Here is a 19,661-nt window from a genome sequence, read left to right on the forward strand (position 1 = left end):
CCAAGCTTTCCACGGCTCACTGTTTCATTTCACAAAGTTCGGTATTCAAATGTCACCTCCTCAGAGAAGGCTTCCCTGGCTGTTGTCCCCTGCCACAGCCTGCTGCTGGCAATAGCCGGACCTCAGAGAGGCACCCCTAGGTGCAGCGTGCATCAGCGCGTCCTCCGCAGAAAGAATTCAGAGCACAGCCATCCGCCTACGCCGCAGAGGCCACCAAGCCTCATACCTAGCGCTCCCTCTCTGGTGGCCGTTTAGAGTTTTCACAGAGCACTGCTGTCTAGTATCTCCTCTGTGCTCACAACAGCTCTGAAACAGGGAAAGACTTTTCTGAACCCATGTCACTGTTCAGAGACAGAAGGCCGGAGCACTTGAGTGACCTATCACGGACACTACAAAAGAACTATTCCAGAGCTACGTCGCACCTTCTGACTTCCAGCCCAGAGTCTGTCCACACCACAGCACTGCAACTCTGATAGTAAATCATGATCACACCAAGAAAACAATCCCTGTGGAGAAGGCAGAAGGTAAGGGGTCTATTTCTGTAAGCAACAGAAAATAAGTACGGATTAAATAGAGGCCAGTTGGGATCACTATTTCCAGACGCTTCTGTAGAATAAACGTATAATGGTAACACTCAATGGATATATTTTTACATTTTTCTTAATGTTTATTTATTTTTGAGAGACAGAGAAAGACAGAGCATGAGTGAAGGAGGAGCAGAGAGAGAGACGGAATCCGAAGCAGGCTCCAGGCTCTGAGCTGTCAGCACAGAGCCGGATGCAGGGCTCGAACTCACGAACCGCAAGATCACGACCTGAGACAAGTTAGACGCTTAGCCGACTGAGCCACCCAGGCGCCCCACACTCAGTGACTATTGACTGAGGTCTTACATTCTGAATTGAACTGTACCAGGTCTGGGAATAAAATGCTAAAACATAAAAACAAACAGACAGATGCAGTGTCTGTCCCTAAGGAGTTTATATCTAGTCACGTAGTATGAGCACTAAGGACAACAACAGCAAAACCAGTACTACCTGCCATTCACTGGGTACTTCCTGTACCCTGCCACTAGGTTTACCAATTTACTTTTTTTAATTCACTTCCTCCTTACAACAACCTTCTAAGGTAAGTACGTTCCCTACAGTGGAGGCTTAGCGGTATTAAGCAGATGACCAACTTTTACTCAGAATAAAAGCCAACGTCTTTACAAAGTCTCACTAGGCCCTAGGTGATCTGTCTGGCCCTCCCCTCCCACGCCTGCCCTCCCTCACTTGGCCCTAAACACACTGACGTCACTGTTCTTCCGACTCTCCGGGGCCTCTGACCTCAGGGCCTTAGCACTGGCTGTTCCCTCTGCCCGGAACACACATTTCTCGCGTCTGCTCCAAAGCCTGAATCCTTTTTGAGTCTGTGCTTGAATGTCATCTTCCGATGAGGACTTCCCTGAACGCACAATTTAACTAACACATCTCTCCTGATCTAGTATATTGTGGGGAAAAACGTTGCCTACTTATTATATACTGAGTTTGTATCTTCCCCCAGTAGACTGTGAACCCTGTGAGATCAGATTTCTTTTCTCTGTTTTACTTGAGTGACCACCCCACCCCCAGCCCTGAGAACGGCACCTGGCACACAGGAGCTGCCGAAGACACTGGGATGAATGACGGAGTGAATAAATGAATGACATTATAAGCAAGTAGCTACCAGAGCTGTGAGGCGTTCTACCACGAGAAGTGGAAGTAGGCGTCTCCAAGGTCCATTCCCAGGTCCTGAGAACAAAAGTCAAAGAATGCCTTGTGTTTCTGTCCTACAGTGTTTCACAGCAATTACATAACTTAAAAATTTTTTAAATGTTCATTTATTTATTTTGAGAGAGAGAAAGAGAGTACAAGCAGGGGAGGGGCAGAGAGAGAGGGAGAGAGAGAATCTTAAGCAGGCTCTGCATTGTCAGCGCAGAGCCTGATGCAGGGCTTGAACTCACAAACTGTGAGATCATGACCTGAACCAAAATCAAGAGTCAGATGCTTAACCAGCGGAGCCACCCAGGTGCCCCAGCAATTAAATAACTTTAAATTAGGTTTTAAAAGGGGGAGGGTCTCTGGTGACCTGAGAGGTAAGGCAGACCAGCACAATCTCCTGCCTTTGCCTTGATGAAGGGGAGCAGAAAGAGTCACGTTTCCACAGAGGACACAGATGGCCCTCAACACCAAGCCACCTTCCTCTGGTGCCCAGAGACCGTCCACCAGGTGAGCCGCTGCTGAAGCCCGCCACCCCGGGTGCTGGTGGATAGAACGGGGTGCAAAGGGCAGGGCCCACGGCAATGCCCAGCTCACCACGCTCTGTTGTCAGTTCCACCAGCTCGGGGATAAAGAGCTGGAAGGAAAATCTGATGAGAATTAATGATCTCGTTGAAGCAATGCTGTCTTCACAGACGAGCAGAATGCATGGGTGGCATGGGGACCCACAGGCTGCCAGGGGACATGGTCCAGTAAAGACGACCAATGCCCAACATGAAGCTGCCAGTCGTACGGATTTCTACAGGGCATCAAAACAGTGACTGCAGGCGCGCACACACACTGGGATACAAACACAGCTGAATGCACTGCAAGGTCACTGATGCCTTCTTTAAAGTCACCATTTCAGGGGCACCTGGGGGCTCAGTCGGTTAAGCATCTGACTCTTGATTTCAGCTCAGGTCGTGATCTCACAGTTCGTCGGTTCGAGCCTCGCGTCGGGCTCTTCACTGTGTCAGCGTGGAGCCTGCTTGGAATTTTTTCCCCCTCTTTCTCTGCCCCTCCCCCACTCATACTCTCCTTCCCTACCTCTCTCTCTTGCTCAAAATAAAATTTTAAAAAATTTAAAAAGATAATCATTTCATATTACTACTACTTCCTTGGATTGTGTATTAATTGCTTTGCTAACAATGACCACTACCTTCATTGTATTCTCTAACACTTCACTCTAACACTCCAGTNACAGCAAGTATAAGATAAAATGCAATCATGAACCTGCTGTAGAGGTAACTACTGGCCTAGAATCCCATTAAGTTTGAACCATAAGCAGGAAACAGCCAAACTGCCAAAATGCGTAATGAGGCAAAAATATCATAATGAATAGACTTGACCTTGGGGATACTCAAAATGTAACAGGCGATGTTTTCTTGGCTATTGTTTCCAGCCTCTAATGATGGGGGGCAAATGATTAAGTCTTCATAATACCGGCTCTAAGAAAGAATAAAGAGAAAGCCCATGGATTAATGGTTTTCTGCCTACAGTTTACAAGCAAGTTCATTGACTAAGGGTTGTTTGTTGCTGTATCGTTAGTCAACTATTTAAGCCAAATATTTCACATGACATAGCTATATTCTGAAACTATTCTTTTCATATTTTATTTTAGACACTTCACCTGTTTCAGATAATTTCACACAGGAGCATTCGTGGGGATGAGCACAGGGCAAGATGGGGAGGCCAGACCAGAGCAAAGGCACCTGCTGACCCCAGGACTCGTGATCTGCAGGACCTCTCGTGTGACACTTCAGCCATGACCTGCTTTCCTTCATCACGCTGTCTACTGTCCCGTTTTTGGCAATTTTAATGTCCATCCCCCCCCCCCCACATCGGCACACAAACAGAAGGATGGAAGGTCAAATTTAAAACAGGTGTAACAGGGGTGCCTGGGTGGCTTAGTCGGTTAAGCATCCGACTTTCGCTTAGGTCATGATCTCGCGGTTCGTGGGTTCGAGCCCCGCGTTGGGCTCTGTGCTGACTGCCAGCTCAGAGCCTGGAGCCTGTTTCAGTCTGTGACTCCCTCCCTCTCTGACCCTCCCCTGCTCACGCTCCTCTCTCTCTCTCCTATAAAAAAAAAAATTTAAAAAAAAAAAAACAGGTATAACAAAGGCCCATCTTCAGGGTCATCAGAAGAATAAGTCAAAGCTAGCAGGACTGCCTCAACATGGGGGTTCTGCACCACCTGGGTGATAGGACCCAAGGAGGCACCCATGGGACCACCTGCCCAGGTGACCCTTGCCCACTAGTGTAGAGAATAATATGAGCTTCGTTCCTACTCAATATGGCTGATCAGTGATTGATGTGACCTGTATGGAGCACCAGGTGGGTTAACCTGGAATTTACAGGCCAGACAAGGAACCTGGAAGGGGGAGTCAGGGAGACGAATAAAGCCCCGACAGCTTGCAGTCCAACAGAAGGTTCAGGCACATGAACTTGGACTCCCCTGAGCAGTCTATGTGCAACCAATACCCTGCCTGGATGCAAGTCAACTATTACAAACGTGTGTTGGAGGAGTTCAAGTCCCTAATGCTGAGAGGGAAAACGGACTTGACGACGGCAGGTTTGAAATGAGCAGAGGGGAGTGTGTCTCAGAGCTCATCCCTCGGAGGTGACGGTGGCAGCTCTCAGCAGAGCAAAGGAGAAAGGAGAAAGGAGTTTTCTGACCAAAAAATGGATTGGCGGATCAACCAGTCTTGGCGTCAGTCGGCACAGGCAGCCGAGAGGCTCCAGCCAAGTCCCTTGCCTGCTCAGCACACACGTTCCTCTTGCATTAAGTGAGGGCCTAGGGTAGATAGAGCATCTCCAGGCCTCCTCCAGCTCTGGGATTTTGGCTTCTACTTACGGCCACATGGTTTTCATTGATGCTGTTTTCAGAGTGTCCAGAGAAGTAAACCTGGAGCCACCTCTCTCTGGTTTATACCCATTGCTCAGTGGGCAGAGTCATCCAGAGAATGGCAAGGGTGTCTGAGGAGCCCAAACCCAAAAAGGCCCAGAAAGAGAACCTGTACGTGCTGATGGAGCTCACAACGTGACCCAGGTCACACAGGCCACTGAGGGGACATGGTGGACTCATGGCACTTAGAAAGGAGCGAGGAGGAAGATGTAGGCACAGAAGAGAAGTAACTCAGGGGCATTTGTGTGTGGTATTATGAAGTAAGTAGAGGGGTGCCCAGGTGGCTCAGTCAGTTAGGCATCCAACTCTTGGTTTCAACTCAGATCATGATTTTGAGGTTTGTGGCTTTAACCCTCCCTCCTCCCCCACTCCCCCCATCAGCACAGAGTCTGCTTGGGATTCTCTCTGCCCCTGCCCTGCTTGCGCACCCCTTCTCTCTCTCTCTCTCTCCCCCTCTCTCTCTCTCTCTCAAAATAAATAAATGTCTATAAAAAAAAGAAAAAAGAAGAATCTTCTGGGCCATTGCTTTAATAATTTTTCTAAGCAGAAAAATCAATTAAGGAACTTTTCAATGCAGATTCTGATGCAGATATCAGTATCACAGGAAGAAGGTACGCCTTACTGAGCAAGGAACAAACCCAGAAGCCTTAAAGAGCTCAACCTCAGCACTCTTGACTCTTGGGCTGGAGAATTCCTGGTTGGCAGGGGCTGTCCAGGGTGTTTTAGCAGCATCTTGGATCTCTACTTACTAGATGCCTTACTAGTGCCAGCGGGGGCAGGGGCAGTTGTGACAACCAGAAATGTCTCCAGACCCCCTGGAAGTAAATCATTCCCTGTTCAGAACCACTGCCCTGAAAAAACAGATGGATGCATTTCACTCCATCAAAACGTTTTAAAAATCCATTTGACTCTATAAATCAAGTCAAAAGGCAACAACATGATGGAGAAAAATCTGTACAATATATTACAAAGGAGTAAATCCCTCATTATATAGATTCTTACAGATCAATAAGAGACAGCACCTCAATAAAAAGGGCACCGAAATAAGCAATACACAGAAAGATGTGTACAAAAATCATGTCTTTTTTTAAAATGTAGACACAAAGCACAATCTCATGTACTTCTTTGTATGTGTCTAAGTGCACACACAGATTTTTACAAGCAGAATGGGCCATTGTTTTAGTAATTTGAGCAGCAGAATTAAGTAAAGAACATTTTAAAATTTTTAAAGTTTTATTTATTTATTTTGGGGGTGGGGGAGGGCAGAGAGAGAGGGAGAAAGAATCCCAAGCAGGCTCTGTCCTTTCACCGCAGAGCTCGATGCGGGGCTTGAATTCATGAACCAGGAGATCAGGACCTGAGCCGAAAGGTAGAGTTGGACGCATCACTGACTGAGCCACCCAGGCGCCCCATGGGACTTTTTAAACCACAGATTCCCTCACCACAGGCTGCTAACAAAAACTCCAAAGGTGAGGCTGAGAAACCTGTATCGTTCAGCATTCCCCAGTTGATTCTGACATACCTGGTCCAAACCCCAAAATTGAGAAATTGTTCGTATAAATCAGGGTTGTCACACTACAACTGCAGGCCAAACAGTGTGTTTTTGGAAATAAAGTTTTGTTGGAATACAACCGCAGCCGTCTGTTCACATTGGACCGCTTTGCGCTACATCAGCAATGGAAGGAGCACGGAAGAGACGACCTGGCCCATAAAACCTCTACAGTCTTTATTATGTGGCCAATCCCTCATCTAGATGATACTGACTTTGGGGTTCACAAAACGGCAAAAGTGGGTACATAGGAAGACTTTGAAGAAGAAAAGCTTGAACAGAGCCATTATAAAGTGGATAGCAATTACATTTTTTTTTCTCCCCACCCAACTCTCTTCCTGGGTTGGCATGCACCAGCGTCAAATGACAGAAGGACCTCTTGCAGTACAACTTCGGGCGAAGTAGACACCAGACACGCTTCTGATCATAACACTGTGCAAGCACCGGGCAGAACAGACACAGCGTCATGAAAGGGACACTTTCGAGAGAGTCGTCCACCACCAAGTGAGACCACGGTAAAGGGACACACGCCCACCTGTCCTTCACGGGAAGGAATGTGGGAATTCTCTCCCTCCCCTCCCACCCATCCACTGAACTAAACGAACACGAGTGATGGGCAGCCCACTGCACAGGCTGGATACAGAAACGGGCAGAGCTCCAGAGGAAGGTGGGTGGCGAAGAGTGACACAGACCAGGGGCCTTGAAATAGCAAAAAGTGTCTCCATGTGCGCACTGGGAAAGGGGGACCATGAGAAAGATGATTCCAGGATTTGGAGTTTAGGGTTTCTGGAAAAAATGCTACTGAACATTTGCATTATGATATGGTACAGAAAGCCGCTTGTGGGTGATCCCGGATGGACGAGGCAAGAAGTTTCCGGAACTCAGGGTCCTCGACTGTAAAAGGAAAAGGGATGGAACTGAAGAGCCTTAGAGTCCCTTCGGTTCTTAATATGAGCTTTCTCTGTCCAAAATAGCAATTGTGCTGGTTAGAAATGTCACCTTCATGCTGAAAGACAAATGAACACTGTTGGAATCCAACTGTCACAGTGTATTTGCCTTAAAAAGGAATTTTTCCCACTTTGTTCAATAAAGATCTCAATTCCAGTCCAACACCAACTGCTTACCCACTAGAGTAAAGATGTGGGGAAAAAAAAGAACCACTACAGTGCTTATGCCAGTAGTAGACTCTGCCAGGAAATGCATCCATGATTTTTTTTTCCCCAAGTACAAATAATAAAAATGCTCATTCACTTTACTGAATCAAAGCTACGTGTCTTAGTAAAATACACATTCTCTTGTTTTGGTATTTCTTCACTTCTGCCGTAGGCACTCTAGATCGACTTGAAAAATGATTCCAGTACTAATCTAGACAGTCCATTTTCCCCCTCAATTCTGAGTTGACTTTCTTGAAATCAGCCTGTCCTGATTTTCACATGTGGGTGGAGTTACATTTTGTAAGTAGGCTAAGAGGAAATTACAAGCAGAACTCAAATCTCTGACTGTGAAATGGATCCCTTAAAAATAAACTACTACATGTCTAATTATTCTCCCACTTTCTCATAGCATCTCTTTAAAACACGCTCTGTTTAGAAGCGATTTGGAGATTGCACTACTTTTGCTTTCGTCTGGGTAACACACTTACCATGCTGATGACTCCTGAAGCCCGGCTCAGGCACAGATAATATCGACTTACAATAACTGTTCTTCAAAAACCTGGCCAACCCTTCGTCCCTTGGTTCCCATAGTCAGCTAAACCCTAAGGGACCACACAAAACCACATTTATGGCACAGGCTCCCCAGCCTCACAGGAGATGGTTGCTCTTCCCTTTTCCTTTCAATCATTTAGACTAGTTGCTTAAGTCAGAAACTTACTGAACAATTCCAGCGCACTCGTTTCCTGTTCCGCCTCTCATTAGAGACACTCATACATCCTGGCAAACCCTATTTCACCAAAGAGTAATGCCATGAATACAGGAAATATGTCAACTTTTCTCTCCCCGCCGACTCAGGAAAAGAAGGCTGTGGCAGACTGGGAATTAAACTTCCTATAAAGTCTTCAGATCATCACAACTGATGCAGGAAACGCATTTTATTTAAACTCAACATTCACTTGGAGTGAAGACTTTTAGCAAACTAGAAATTGAAGGGTACTTCTTTAACTTACAAGAAAACCTTCCACAAATGCTGTACTTATTGGTAAAGTGGTGGAAAGTTTTCACTGAAACTGAGAATGAGGCAAGGATGTTTGCTGTCACCGAGTCCGCTGAACGTCACACTAAAGGTCCTAGGCAGCACCGGGAGGCAGGCATGAAAAGTCTAAGGACTGAACAGGAACAGAAACTATTGGGATTCACAGACTATATAATTAGGCATGCAGATAAATTATTTAAATATCCAGCAAGCTTGCTGGATACAGGGTCAAAAAAAATTTTTTAATGGCACCTCTATGTATCAGAAATAAATAAAAACTCATTTTTAAAGGTGGTGTTTACAATATACCTCCCACAAATCCCCAAAAACCTAGGAACAAATCAAATGAAAGACGTGTATGGTCTCAGCAAAAAGAACTATAAAATAGCAAAATAGTATTGAGAAAAAAAATTTGTAAATGGGGGTCGATCCTAGTTATAGATTAAAAACTCAGTATTACAAAGATTCAGATTTTCCCCAGGGTGATCTATAGATTCAATGGAATTGCACCCAAAATCACAACAATTTTTTTTTTCTGTTCTTGTGCAAAATGGCCTCAAATAGTCCAAACACTCTGGAATAAGAACAAAATGGGAGGGCTTGCTCTATAAGAAATTCGGAATTTTTCATTTTTATGTTTATTTATTTTTGAGAGAGAGCAGGTGTGAGCAGGGAAGGGTCAGAGAGAGAGGGAGACAGTGGATCGAAAGCAGGCTCTGCCCTGACAGCTGGGCTCCAACTTATGGACCATGAGGTCATGACCTGAGCCAAATTCAGATACTCAACCTACTGAGCCAGCCAGATTGCTCCCAAATGAGCAATTTCTATGGTCACTGAAACACTAGAATGGAGAGTTAAGAACTAGAAAGATCATATATGATCACTTAATCTATGAAACAAGGTAGAGCAATATATATAGTCTTTTCAATAAATTGATATCCATATGGGTAAAAAATTAAGCTTGACCCCTCCCTCACCTCATCCACAAAATTAAACTGCAAGTGAATTATAAACCTATAATGAAAGGCAAAAAAATAATAATAAATCTCCAAAATGCTAACAGCAGAAAATATCTTCATGATTTAAGAGTGAACAAATATTTAATAAACAGGACACAAAGAGCACTCAGTATAAAGGAAAAATTATTAATGAATTGGGCTCCACCAAGATTACGAACTTCATTTTACCAAAATACACCAGTAAAAGAGCCAAATGCAAGTGACAGATTGAATGAAAGTATTTGCAATACATGTAAACCACAAAGGGCTCATCTCCAGAATAAAGAATTCTTTACATTAATGAAGGCGGTGTGATGGAGATGCCATAGAAAAATGCGCAAGAGACCTGAACAGGCACCTCACAGAAAATGAAATCCAAATGACCAAAAAATATGAGAAAAGTTCCCCAATGTCATTAGTAATGAGAGAGATGGAAATTAAAATCACAATAGGAGATCACTACACATGTACAAGAATGACAAAAATCAAAAGACTGACAACTCAAGTGTTGATGAGAACATCATACAACGGGAAGAATAAATCGGTGATGGAGTGTATGTTAGTGCAACTGCTTTGGAAACTACTGGGTGTTATCTCCTAAGGTTGAATGGATATTTTACCTTCTGACCTGGAAATCCACACCTAGATATATGACTAATAGGAAAACAAGAAAATGTGCACCTAGAGACATACACAAATGCTCATATGCCCATTCATAATTGCCAAAAAGTGGAAACCACTCAAATATCCACTGAGCAGAACATATAAGTAAATTATAGTGTACTCAAACCAAATAATACTATCCAGCAATGAAAAAGAAAACAAACTCTAGTTTTACATGACAACATGAATAAATTGCCCAACACAACATTGTTTCCGTTTGTGTAATGATGACAAACAGCAAAACCAAATGATGCAAGTCAGGACAGTGGTTACCTCCGAGGAGAAGGGAGAGGTGGCGGGGGGAGAAGGGGGGGATCAGGAAGAGGCTGGAGGGCACTGTTCTCAGTCTTGACCTGGTCAGTAGTTACAAAGGTGAGAACTTGATAATGCTTTGAGCTGTACGTGTTTGATTTGTGCACCTTTCTGTATGTGCGTTATGGTCACAATTTAAAAAAAAATTTAATACCTACCATATATGCATATCTGGCGTATATTGACCCACCAGGCAGCTAAAGGCAAGCCCCATCTTTAGGGTCTACTTAAGCTTAAGTCACGATGCCGTTTCCCATTCAATCAGCTGTGCCACCATCCAACACGCCCTAAAAACAGTGCCCAGCACAGTCGGATCCTAATTTTTAGCATACCAATCACAGGAATTCTATTATGAAGCTTAGAATTTTATTTCTGAAAATAAAGGATAAGTTTTTATTTTTTAAATGTTTATTTATTTATTTTGAGAGAAAGAGATAGAGGCTGAGCAGGGAAGGGGCAGAGAGAGAGGGAGAGAAAGAATCCCAAGCAGGCTCCACAATGCCATCACGGAGTCCCATGTGGGGCACGAAGGCACAAACCATGAGACCATGACCTGAGCCGAAACCAAGAGTCAGACGCTTAACAAACTGAGCCACCCAGGCACCCATGGTTAATTTTTTAAATTAATGATAATTTCTATACCTAGCAATGATGTGATGAAAGAAGCAATCTCATAGGCTCAGAATAGCCATTATGGAAAAGGTTTGGCAATGCATCTAGACGAATGGTACAAGCCCTAACGCTAGCGATTAATGGGGCAACAGATGAATAAACCGTGACCTTATCACAGTGAAGTCAGAGCCATGGGACATGCATACAGGATGTTATAAGAACAGGCAGTGGGGCACTGAACTCATCATGGCAGCTCAGAAAATCTTCCTGCCCAAAGTGAGCCTCAAGGGTCAAGAAGGAGCAAGAAAAGGGGCTTCTGCTAGGGAAAAAATGCCCTAAGGGGTGGTATACGGAGAAAACTACAAGTTCTTCTACTCAAGTGGCCACATGCCAGTGAGTTTCCTAGGACATGTTCTTGCCGTCTACCAACCCTGTGGCCAGTGGGACAACCTGAGGGAGACAGGTAACGTTCTTGGCAGGAGGCCCTTGTAAAGACTATCTAGGGTGGCGTCAAGCGCACCCCCTATATTGAGAGTTTCCTGCATCCAGAGTTTTCCTTCCTGAAAGAACCCGGGAGCCTCTGGCAAAGGTGATGAAGCAAACCTGACTTTGCCCAAATGCAAGTATGAGGCTCCTTCGTGACTCTCCTCCAGGGGGTGGATCCTGAAGATGGGCCCCCAAATTCTACAGAGACTCTCCCCCAGTCCAGCAGCCACATGAGGCTAAAGGAGCCAAGATGTCAGCAGGAATCGAAATACAGCAGCCTCTATGTTTTTCTCCTGGGTTTGGCCTCTGTTCTAGAAGCCTTAGGAAGCCAGGGAAATAAGTTAAGCCAGGGTGGGGTCTCCAGTCAGTCTCCCATTTTCAAAAGAGCCTTTCACTCTTGTTGGGGACCCCAAAGGTAGTCTCCAAATATCAAAATGTGTTCACTCCATCATCTTTTAAAATAGGCATAAATGACAAAAGCCACCTACTTGGGGTGGCAAGGGGTTGATGAACCAGGCACAGAGCAGGCACTCAATAAATACCTATTGTCCGAATCCAGGAAAGGGTACTGCTTTCTTTTAGAGCATCCTTCATTCAGAGCATTTCCCACCAGGCACGGGGCTCCATACCTGCTAGACTTAGTCACTCAGGATCGTTCAGTAACCGTGGCAGAGAAGCCTGTGGATGCCCATTATAGCAGGTGAAGGGGTGGAAACCAGGCTCCCCTTATTTGGGAAAGGCTCTTGCTTTAAGCTGTAAAGTGCTTCCTATGCTCACGTACCTGCTGGCCTCTTAACTACTTTGATGTGTGTTTTCTCCCTCTGCGGGCACAAAAGTTCCCCTTGCTCTCTTTTCAGTTTTTCTAACCTTAAGTGGAAACAGCTGCTCTAATTTTAATACCCATCTGCTTCCAGAGATGAGGACAAGAATCGGTGGCTCTGCAGATAAATCTAAAGTCTTCATGGTGTCCCTCATTGACCTAGGGATGAGCCTTCTAGAATCAGCGGGCTTCATATAAGCAGCTTCACTGAACCAAAAGATAAAAAGGAAAAAAAGATAAAATTCAAGCCATCAAAAGAGCAGGCCTTAGATATCCGGTAGCAATTGTTTTTAATTTAGTTTTTCATGTTTTATTTATTTTGAGAGAGAGAGAAAGAGAGGCGTGTGGGGTCAAGGGTGAGAGAGGGACAATCCCAAGTAGGCTCCGCACCACACTGTCAGCACAGAGCCCAGTGTGGGGCTCAAACTCACTAACCATGAGATCATGACCTGAGCCAAAATGAAGAGCTGGACGCTCAACCGAGTGAGCCACCCAAGTGCCCTGCAACTATTTTTAAATCCACAGAAGCCAACGACCCCCAAATTGCATGTGTGTTCAGATTAGTCATTTCATGGTGTGGCTGGAAAGAAGCTCTCCAATTGGCCAGCAACATCTACTAAAAAGCTGGGGCTGTTTCCAGGAGGAGGCTGGGAGACATTTTTCAGGCAGAAAAGGCAGAAAAAAATAAAAGCAAAAATCATAAAGGAAAAGAAAAGCAGCACTGAGAAGGAAAGAGGCATTCCATAAAAGCCCGACCAACTAGAAACAGCCAAACAAAAAACATGAGGGGTGAACGTAGAACCAAGGATGCTCAGCAATGGGGACCAGCGTCTCCGCCATCGGGCAGTTAGAGCAGGAGTCAAGGGATCAGGAACAAAATGCCACCTCACCTTAATTTGGCAGCCCTATGCCCACAGGACAGCTCTACAGGGAAGCAGAAGAGTGAACCTTCAAGCTGTACTTCAGTGCATTGTCTTTTAAGACACAGAGGGGTTTCCTTCACCCTGACAAGCTACATCTTAAGTCAACAGAGCTGTTGTTATATCCACAGAGGCAGTACAACAGGGTACCACAGCTTAGAGGAGCTCTACATAACTCATCACCCCAATTATCTACTTAAAAACACAAATACGTAGCATTTCCAATTAAGGCATGAAATTAGAAGGGAAGTAAAACCCACTGGGAAACTGATAGTAAAGCATCGCCATGTAGAGGTAAGGGTTTTTCAGTAAACTGATTTTTGAGCACAGAGCCTCCTCTGAACTGTTTGAGAATGTTGATAAAAACCAATCTCGGGGCACCTGGGTGGCTCAGTCGGTTAAACCTCCGACTTCGGCTCAGGTCATGATCTCACGGTTCGTGGGTTCAAGCCCCGCATCGGGCTCTCTGCTGACAGCTAGCTCAGAGCCTGGAGCCTGTTTCAGATACTGTGTCTCCCTCTCTCTCTCTGACCCTCCCCTGTTCACACTGTCTCTCTCTTTCAGAAATAATTAAAAATATTTTTTAAAAAAACCAATCTCACTTAGTAACACTTGCCAGCGTGGCCTATGTGGATCGCCTTCACGTATAAGATTACAGACCTTGTGGCTTTTCTTACCTGTGTAAGTGCTGTGGGCACCCAGGAAATAAAAAGCTTTATTGATGGAAAATGTCAGTATTCAGGACTATTATTATAAGGATTGAACTGATGGGCAGGCCCTTCTCCAGCTAAAAACCATATAACAATATTGGATAAAATAGAAAGTGCTTTCATTCAAAGGTGAGCTTTAAAAGGAGGTGGGAGAGAAGGGGAATCCTTAAGTTTCAGAAGTGATGGGAGAGCTCACAACAGAGCCATAAGTAGAAGATACTGCCTGGACCACTGGGCTAGAAACCTGGAAATAAGACCTAAAAGCTCGGGGTTTGTGATGTCTACAACCAACCCCACACATAGAGCCTCTGAGAGCCACCCTGTCCAGTTTGTTTGTTTGTTTGTTTGTTTGTTTGTTTATGGTACGGGGGTGTGGAGTGCCAGGGACACCTGACTGGCTCAGCTGGTTAAGCGTCCAACTCTTGATTTCGGCTCAGGTCATAATCTCATGGTTCATGAGTTCAATCCCTGCATCAGGCTCCATGCTGACCACACAGAGCCCACTTGGGATTCTCTCTCTGTTCCTCCCCCTGCTCACAGACTCTCTCTCAAAATAAATAAACTTTAAAGAACAAACAAAAAACAAAAACAGAAACAAAAGACCCTGACATCTCTCCAGGATCTTTGGATGAAAAAAGACCACCCATGAGTAATCAAAACCTCCCATATGAATGCCCCATGTGATTAAGGTCCCTCTGATATGGAAATCGTAAGCCAAAACCAGCAAGGTGACGGGGCACCTCTCTCACAGTGTGGGGCTCCTGAGGCTCACACACATGCACGTGCACACAAAGACACTTATCAAAATGAGCTCACAGTAACAAATTACAGACCACAGAGGAAAAAAACCACCATCAGCCTGTGGAACTGTGGATAAAGAGTCAAGAGTCAAAAAAAACCCTTCGCCTACTACATAAACATACATTTATATATTTTAAGATAAGATACTTAAAGGGCATCTGGGTGGATCAGTCGGTTAAGCATTTGACTCTTGATTTTGGTTGAGGTCATGATCTTATAGTTCCTAAGTTCCCCTCCTCAGGCTCTGCGATGACAGTGTGGAGCCTGCTTGGAATTCTCTGTCCCTCTCTCTGCCCCTCCCCCACTCTTGCGCGCGCACACGCGCCCACACACACACACTCACTCACTCTCTCTCTCTCTCAAAATAAACTTCTTTTTAAAATATAAGATGCTTAAACTATATTTGAAACTTTTTTATGATTCCTCACTTATACTTACTTCTTTGATTAAGTGGCCTGATCAGCTGTTGATACTTCTGATAAGAGGGCTTCTACCAAAGAATACTTAGAGCTGGGGGTACCTGGGTGGCTCAGTCAGTTAAATGTCCGACTTCAGCTCAGATCACGGTCTCACAGTTCGTGAGGTCGAGCCTCATGTCTGAGCTGTCAGCACAGAGCCTGGAGCCTGCTTCCGATTCTGTGTCTCCCTCTCTGTCCCTCTCCCGCTTATGCTCTGTCTCTCTTTCTCTCAAAAATAAACATTAAAAAAAAAAAAACCTTAAAGAATACTCATAGCTGATAAAAGCTATGATTTCTGATTGCTTACACTGTGCATAACACAGTTCCCAGTGTTTGCCATGTGTCCCCTCACTTCATCTTTGTTATAAGCCTAGGCAGTATGTACTATTATCTGTATACCATCTCTGAGGCTCAGAGCATTAGGGTGACTTGCCCATGGTCGTCGGCTAGTACATCATGAGAATACTAATCCAGGCAAAAAGATAGAACTTCATCCAAAATCCCATTTTCTTTTTTTCTCCTAATTTGTCAAACTGATCCAAAACCTCAAACATAAGAGGAAAAGATCAAGTATTTCCAGGATAATTTAAAGAAAAATGAGGACAGGGGCGCCTGGGTGGCTTAGTCGCTTAAGCGTCCGACTTTCGCTTGGGTCATGATCTCGTGGTTCATGGGATCGAGCCCCGCGTCGGGCTCTGTGCTGACTGCCAGCTCGGAGCCTGGAGCCTGTTTCAGAGTCTGTGTCTCCCTCTCTCTCTGACCCTCCCCTGCTCACGCTGTCTCTCTCTCTCTCTCCTAGAAATAAATAAAACATTAAAAAAAAAATTTAAAGAAAAATGAGGACATATTTTCTCCACCAGATATAAAAATTTATTATGAAGCTATAATCATAGCAGTGTAGGACTAGCACAAATAGAATTATGTATCAGAAAAGAGAGCACAGTGATACACCAGAGAAACCGAAGCAACAGCATGTAACAAAGAAGGCATTAAAAATTCGCAGAGAAAAGATGCACTATTTAGTAAGTGGTACCTGAATAAACTGCTAATCCCTGTTGCTATAATAAATATGTAACTCATGCCATACACATCCACATAAAAGTGAATCTCAGGAGTGCCTGGGTGGCTCAGGTCATGATCTCATGGTTCATAAGTTCAAACCCCACGTCAGGCTCTGTGCTGACAGCTCAGAGCCTGGAGCCTGCTTCGGATTCTGTGCTTCCTTCTCTCTCTGCCCCTTCCTTGCTCGCGTTCTGTCTCTCTCTCTCTCTCTCTCTCTCTCTCTCTCTCAAAAATAAACATTTTTTAAGTGAATCTTAGATGTATATTTATATCAAAATGTTAAAGACATAACCATTAAAACTTACGTCAGCTGTCTCTAAGTTACCAGTTATGGACCAAATCTAGCCCCACTGCTTGATTTCAGCAATAAAGTTTTATTAGAACATGATCACACCCATTAGCATATGTATTGTGTGTAGCTGCTTTCCACAGAGTTGAGTAGTTGCAACAGAGGAAGAGTGGGCAGTAAAGCCTAAATATTTATTCTCTGGCCCCCCTGCAGAGAAAGTTTGCAGATTCCTACTCTATTTGGAAATACAGGAGAAAATACTTATGACATCAAGTTTGGAAAGAATCTCTTGAGTAAGACTAATAAAGGATGAACACATTAAACTACATGAAAATTTAAACGAATGAACTAGAGATACATCTAAGAACCACAGACAAAGCACAGTGGTGAGTGGAAGGGGGGGAAAAGCGAATTGCAAAAGAACAGATTCAATATGACTCCCCTGTGTACTTTTTAGGCTGATGTTGTAAAAATACAAACACACCAGAGAAGGCTTATATACCAACTAATGATTATAATTGTTTCTGGATAGAGAGGAGGGAAACAGGGTTGGGGGAAGTAGAAGAGTTGGGGTGAGGATGGGGGGCTTTAATGTATCTGCCTGTTTTATTTTCTTAAAAAACTGAAGCAGCAGCACCTGGGTGGCTCAGTCAGTTAAGCGTCCAACTTCAGCTCAGGTCATGATCTCATAGCTCGTGGGTTTGAGCCACACGTCGGGCTCTGTGCTGACAGCTCAGAGCCTGGAGCCTGTTTCAGATTCTGTGTCTCCCTCTCTCTGCACCTCCTCCACTTGCACTTTTGTCTCTCTCTCTCTCTCTCTCTCAAAAATAAATAAACATTAAAAAAATTTTTAACTGAAGCAAATATGACAGAATAATGTTCCAGAATCTCAGTGGTAGATACTGATTATATGATCTCTGTGTTTATTTATTTCTATGTGCTTATTTCATGGCAAAAATTTTAAATGTGGGCTTCATCAATGAGCAAATATTTATTGAGCACCTTCTGTAGGCCAGAAATTGCTCTAGCACAGAGCTTGGCAAACTATGGCCTACAGGCCGAATCCAGCACTTGTGTCTGCACAGCCTGAGGTAAGGACTTTCACGCTTTTTTTTTTTTAATGTTTTATTTATTTCTGAGAGAGAGAGAGAGAGAGAGAGAAGCAGCATGAGCAGGGGAGGGTCAGAGAGAGAGGGAGACACAGAATCCGAAGCAGGCTCCAGGCTCTGAGCTGTCAGCACAGAGCCCAACACGGGGCTTGAACCCATGAACCATGAGATCATGACCAGAGCCAAAGTCGGACCCTTAATTGACTGAGCCACCCAGGCGCCCCCACACTTTTAAAAGGTTGGAAAAATCCGAAGAAGATTAATCTTTCCTATCACGCTAAAATTGTTTAAGATTCAAATTTCAGTGGCTGTCAATAAAGCTTTATTGGAACACAACCACAGGTATTCATTTACTTATCTTTACTTGGCTGCTTTCATCATACATCAGCAGAGTTGAGGAATCTAAACAGAGAGCGTGTGGCCCACAGAGCCAAAAATATTTACTCTCAGGCCCTTCGCAGAGGAAGTCTGCTGACCCCTGACACAGGCCCTCGGAATGAGCAGAGCCTCTGTTCCCACAGTGTCAGGGGAGGGACACAAACACCACAGACATATCAGCACTGTCACACATAAGTATCACCTAAGGCAGGAAAAGACCAAGATAATTTTCGTGCATGGATTATACAATCCACTTTTTATGACTTTAATAAAAAATGAAAGGTGGGGTGCTTGGGTGTCCCAGTTAGTTAAGTATCCGGCTCTTGTTTTCTTTTTTGGCTCAGGTCATGATCTCACGGCCATGAGATCGAGCCCCGCACTGGGCTCCACGCTGGGCATGGAGCCTGCTTAGAATTCTCTCTCTCCCTCTCCCTCTGTCTCTCTCTCTCCCTCTTGATCTCAAAACAAACAAACAAAAACCCCCAAACAACAACAACAACAAAAAGCTAAATAATTGTAAAGCCGCCTCCATGAAGGCAAGGGTGATGTCTGGAAATATTTTTCCTATCTTCTCCTTCCCCAGAATTACATCAAATTCAACTCATCAGGTAGAAATATTCAGAGCATGAGATTTCATCACACAAGAAATTTCATGACAAAAATCAATCCGTTTTTGCAAAACCTATCATAAGAATTAAAATAACTGTATGATTATATAGATGATTCTTTTGGTGGTGTTTGTGCCTCTGGTTCTGTTCAGAGTAAAAATATTAAAACTGTGACCTGGTAGCACTTTCTTTGACGATGAAAAGTTCTCAGATTCTGGAATAAGTCACACCCAATAAACCCAAGTACAGTTCTGAAAATATACATGAAGAATGTGTGCCCTTTGTTAATGAAGAGTGTGAATAACACAGAAAAGGCACTATTTGTGCTCCCCTGGGTTGTCCTGCAGAAATTGTAGGAAACGCTCAAAATAGCTTCAAAGTCCGTGACCACAGAAGAAGACAGTGGTTTCCAGGAGACCAATAAGTTCACTTAGAAGAATGTTAGACACTTAGAAAGATGCTTGCTCTCTGTTCATAACTGGATCCGAATTCAGAAGGACAGTGTTCCACACCCTCTAGAAAGGAAAGTTCGTAAGGGTAGCCCAGCGTCCTGGAGAGCACCAAAAATGGATTGTTATTTGTTCCACTCAGCCACGCACAGAGTATCATGCCCTTGACCACCACCAGTGCACTGGAAGACCACTCTCTAGGGCTGGGGTCCGTGCTGGGGTCCTGTCCTGATACGTGTCCCCGTTGGGCACCCCTGAGTCTGCTTTCCATGCCTGTCAAATGACAATAGTGGTACATACATTGTGTGCATCCACGGTTCCCAAACTGTGTGCCCAAACTTTGTGGGTGCTGCAGTGAAGGCAAGGGAGCACTGAGGATTGCATACATATTTTTTTAATTTTTCAAGGCAAACACAGGCTATGCACTTCTGCCAAACATCACGAACTACTACTAGGTAGAGATAGTTCCCGGTTCCAACATTAGACCCCAATGTATATTTTTTGATGATATCGCATCTTGCCAAAGTTGGGTTTTCCACAACTGCCATCTAAAAATAAGTACTCGAC

General features: G+C 44.4%; 1 protein-coding gene across 1 annotated transcript in view; it reads right to left on the reverse strand.

Annotated features, from left to right (window-relative positions):
- The window catches only part of DNER (delta/notch like EGF repeat containing), a 194,480-nt gene extending 187,526 nt beyond the window's left edge, over nt 1–6,954 (reverse strand). The window contains exons 1-2 of the mRNA XM_077761381.1: nt 6,835–6,954; nt 2,216–2,373 (exon numbers count right to left, since the gene is read on the reverse strand). Of these exons, the coding sequence (XP_077617507.1) occupies nt 2,216–2,373; nt 6,835–6,954 (278 nt within the window). The remainder of the gene's footprint in view (nt 1–2,215; nt 2,374–6,834) is intronic.
- Between the last annotated feature and the right edge of the window lie 12,707 nt (nt 6,955–19,661).

This window comes from Crocuta crocuta, unplaced genomic scaffold (genome assembly GCF_008692635.1).
Source record: "Crocuta crocuta isolate KB4526 unplaced genomic scaffold, BGI_CrCroc_1.0 scaffold516, whole genome shotgun sequence".
Lineage (NCBI taxonomy): Eukaryota > Metazoa > Chordata > Mammalia > Carnivora > Hyaenidae > Crocuta > Crocuta crocuta.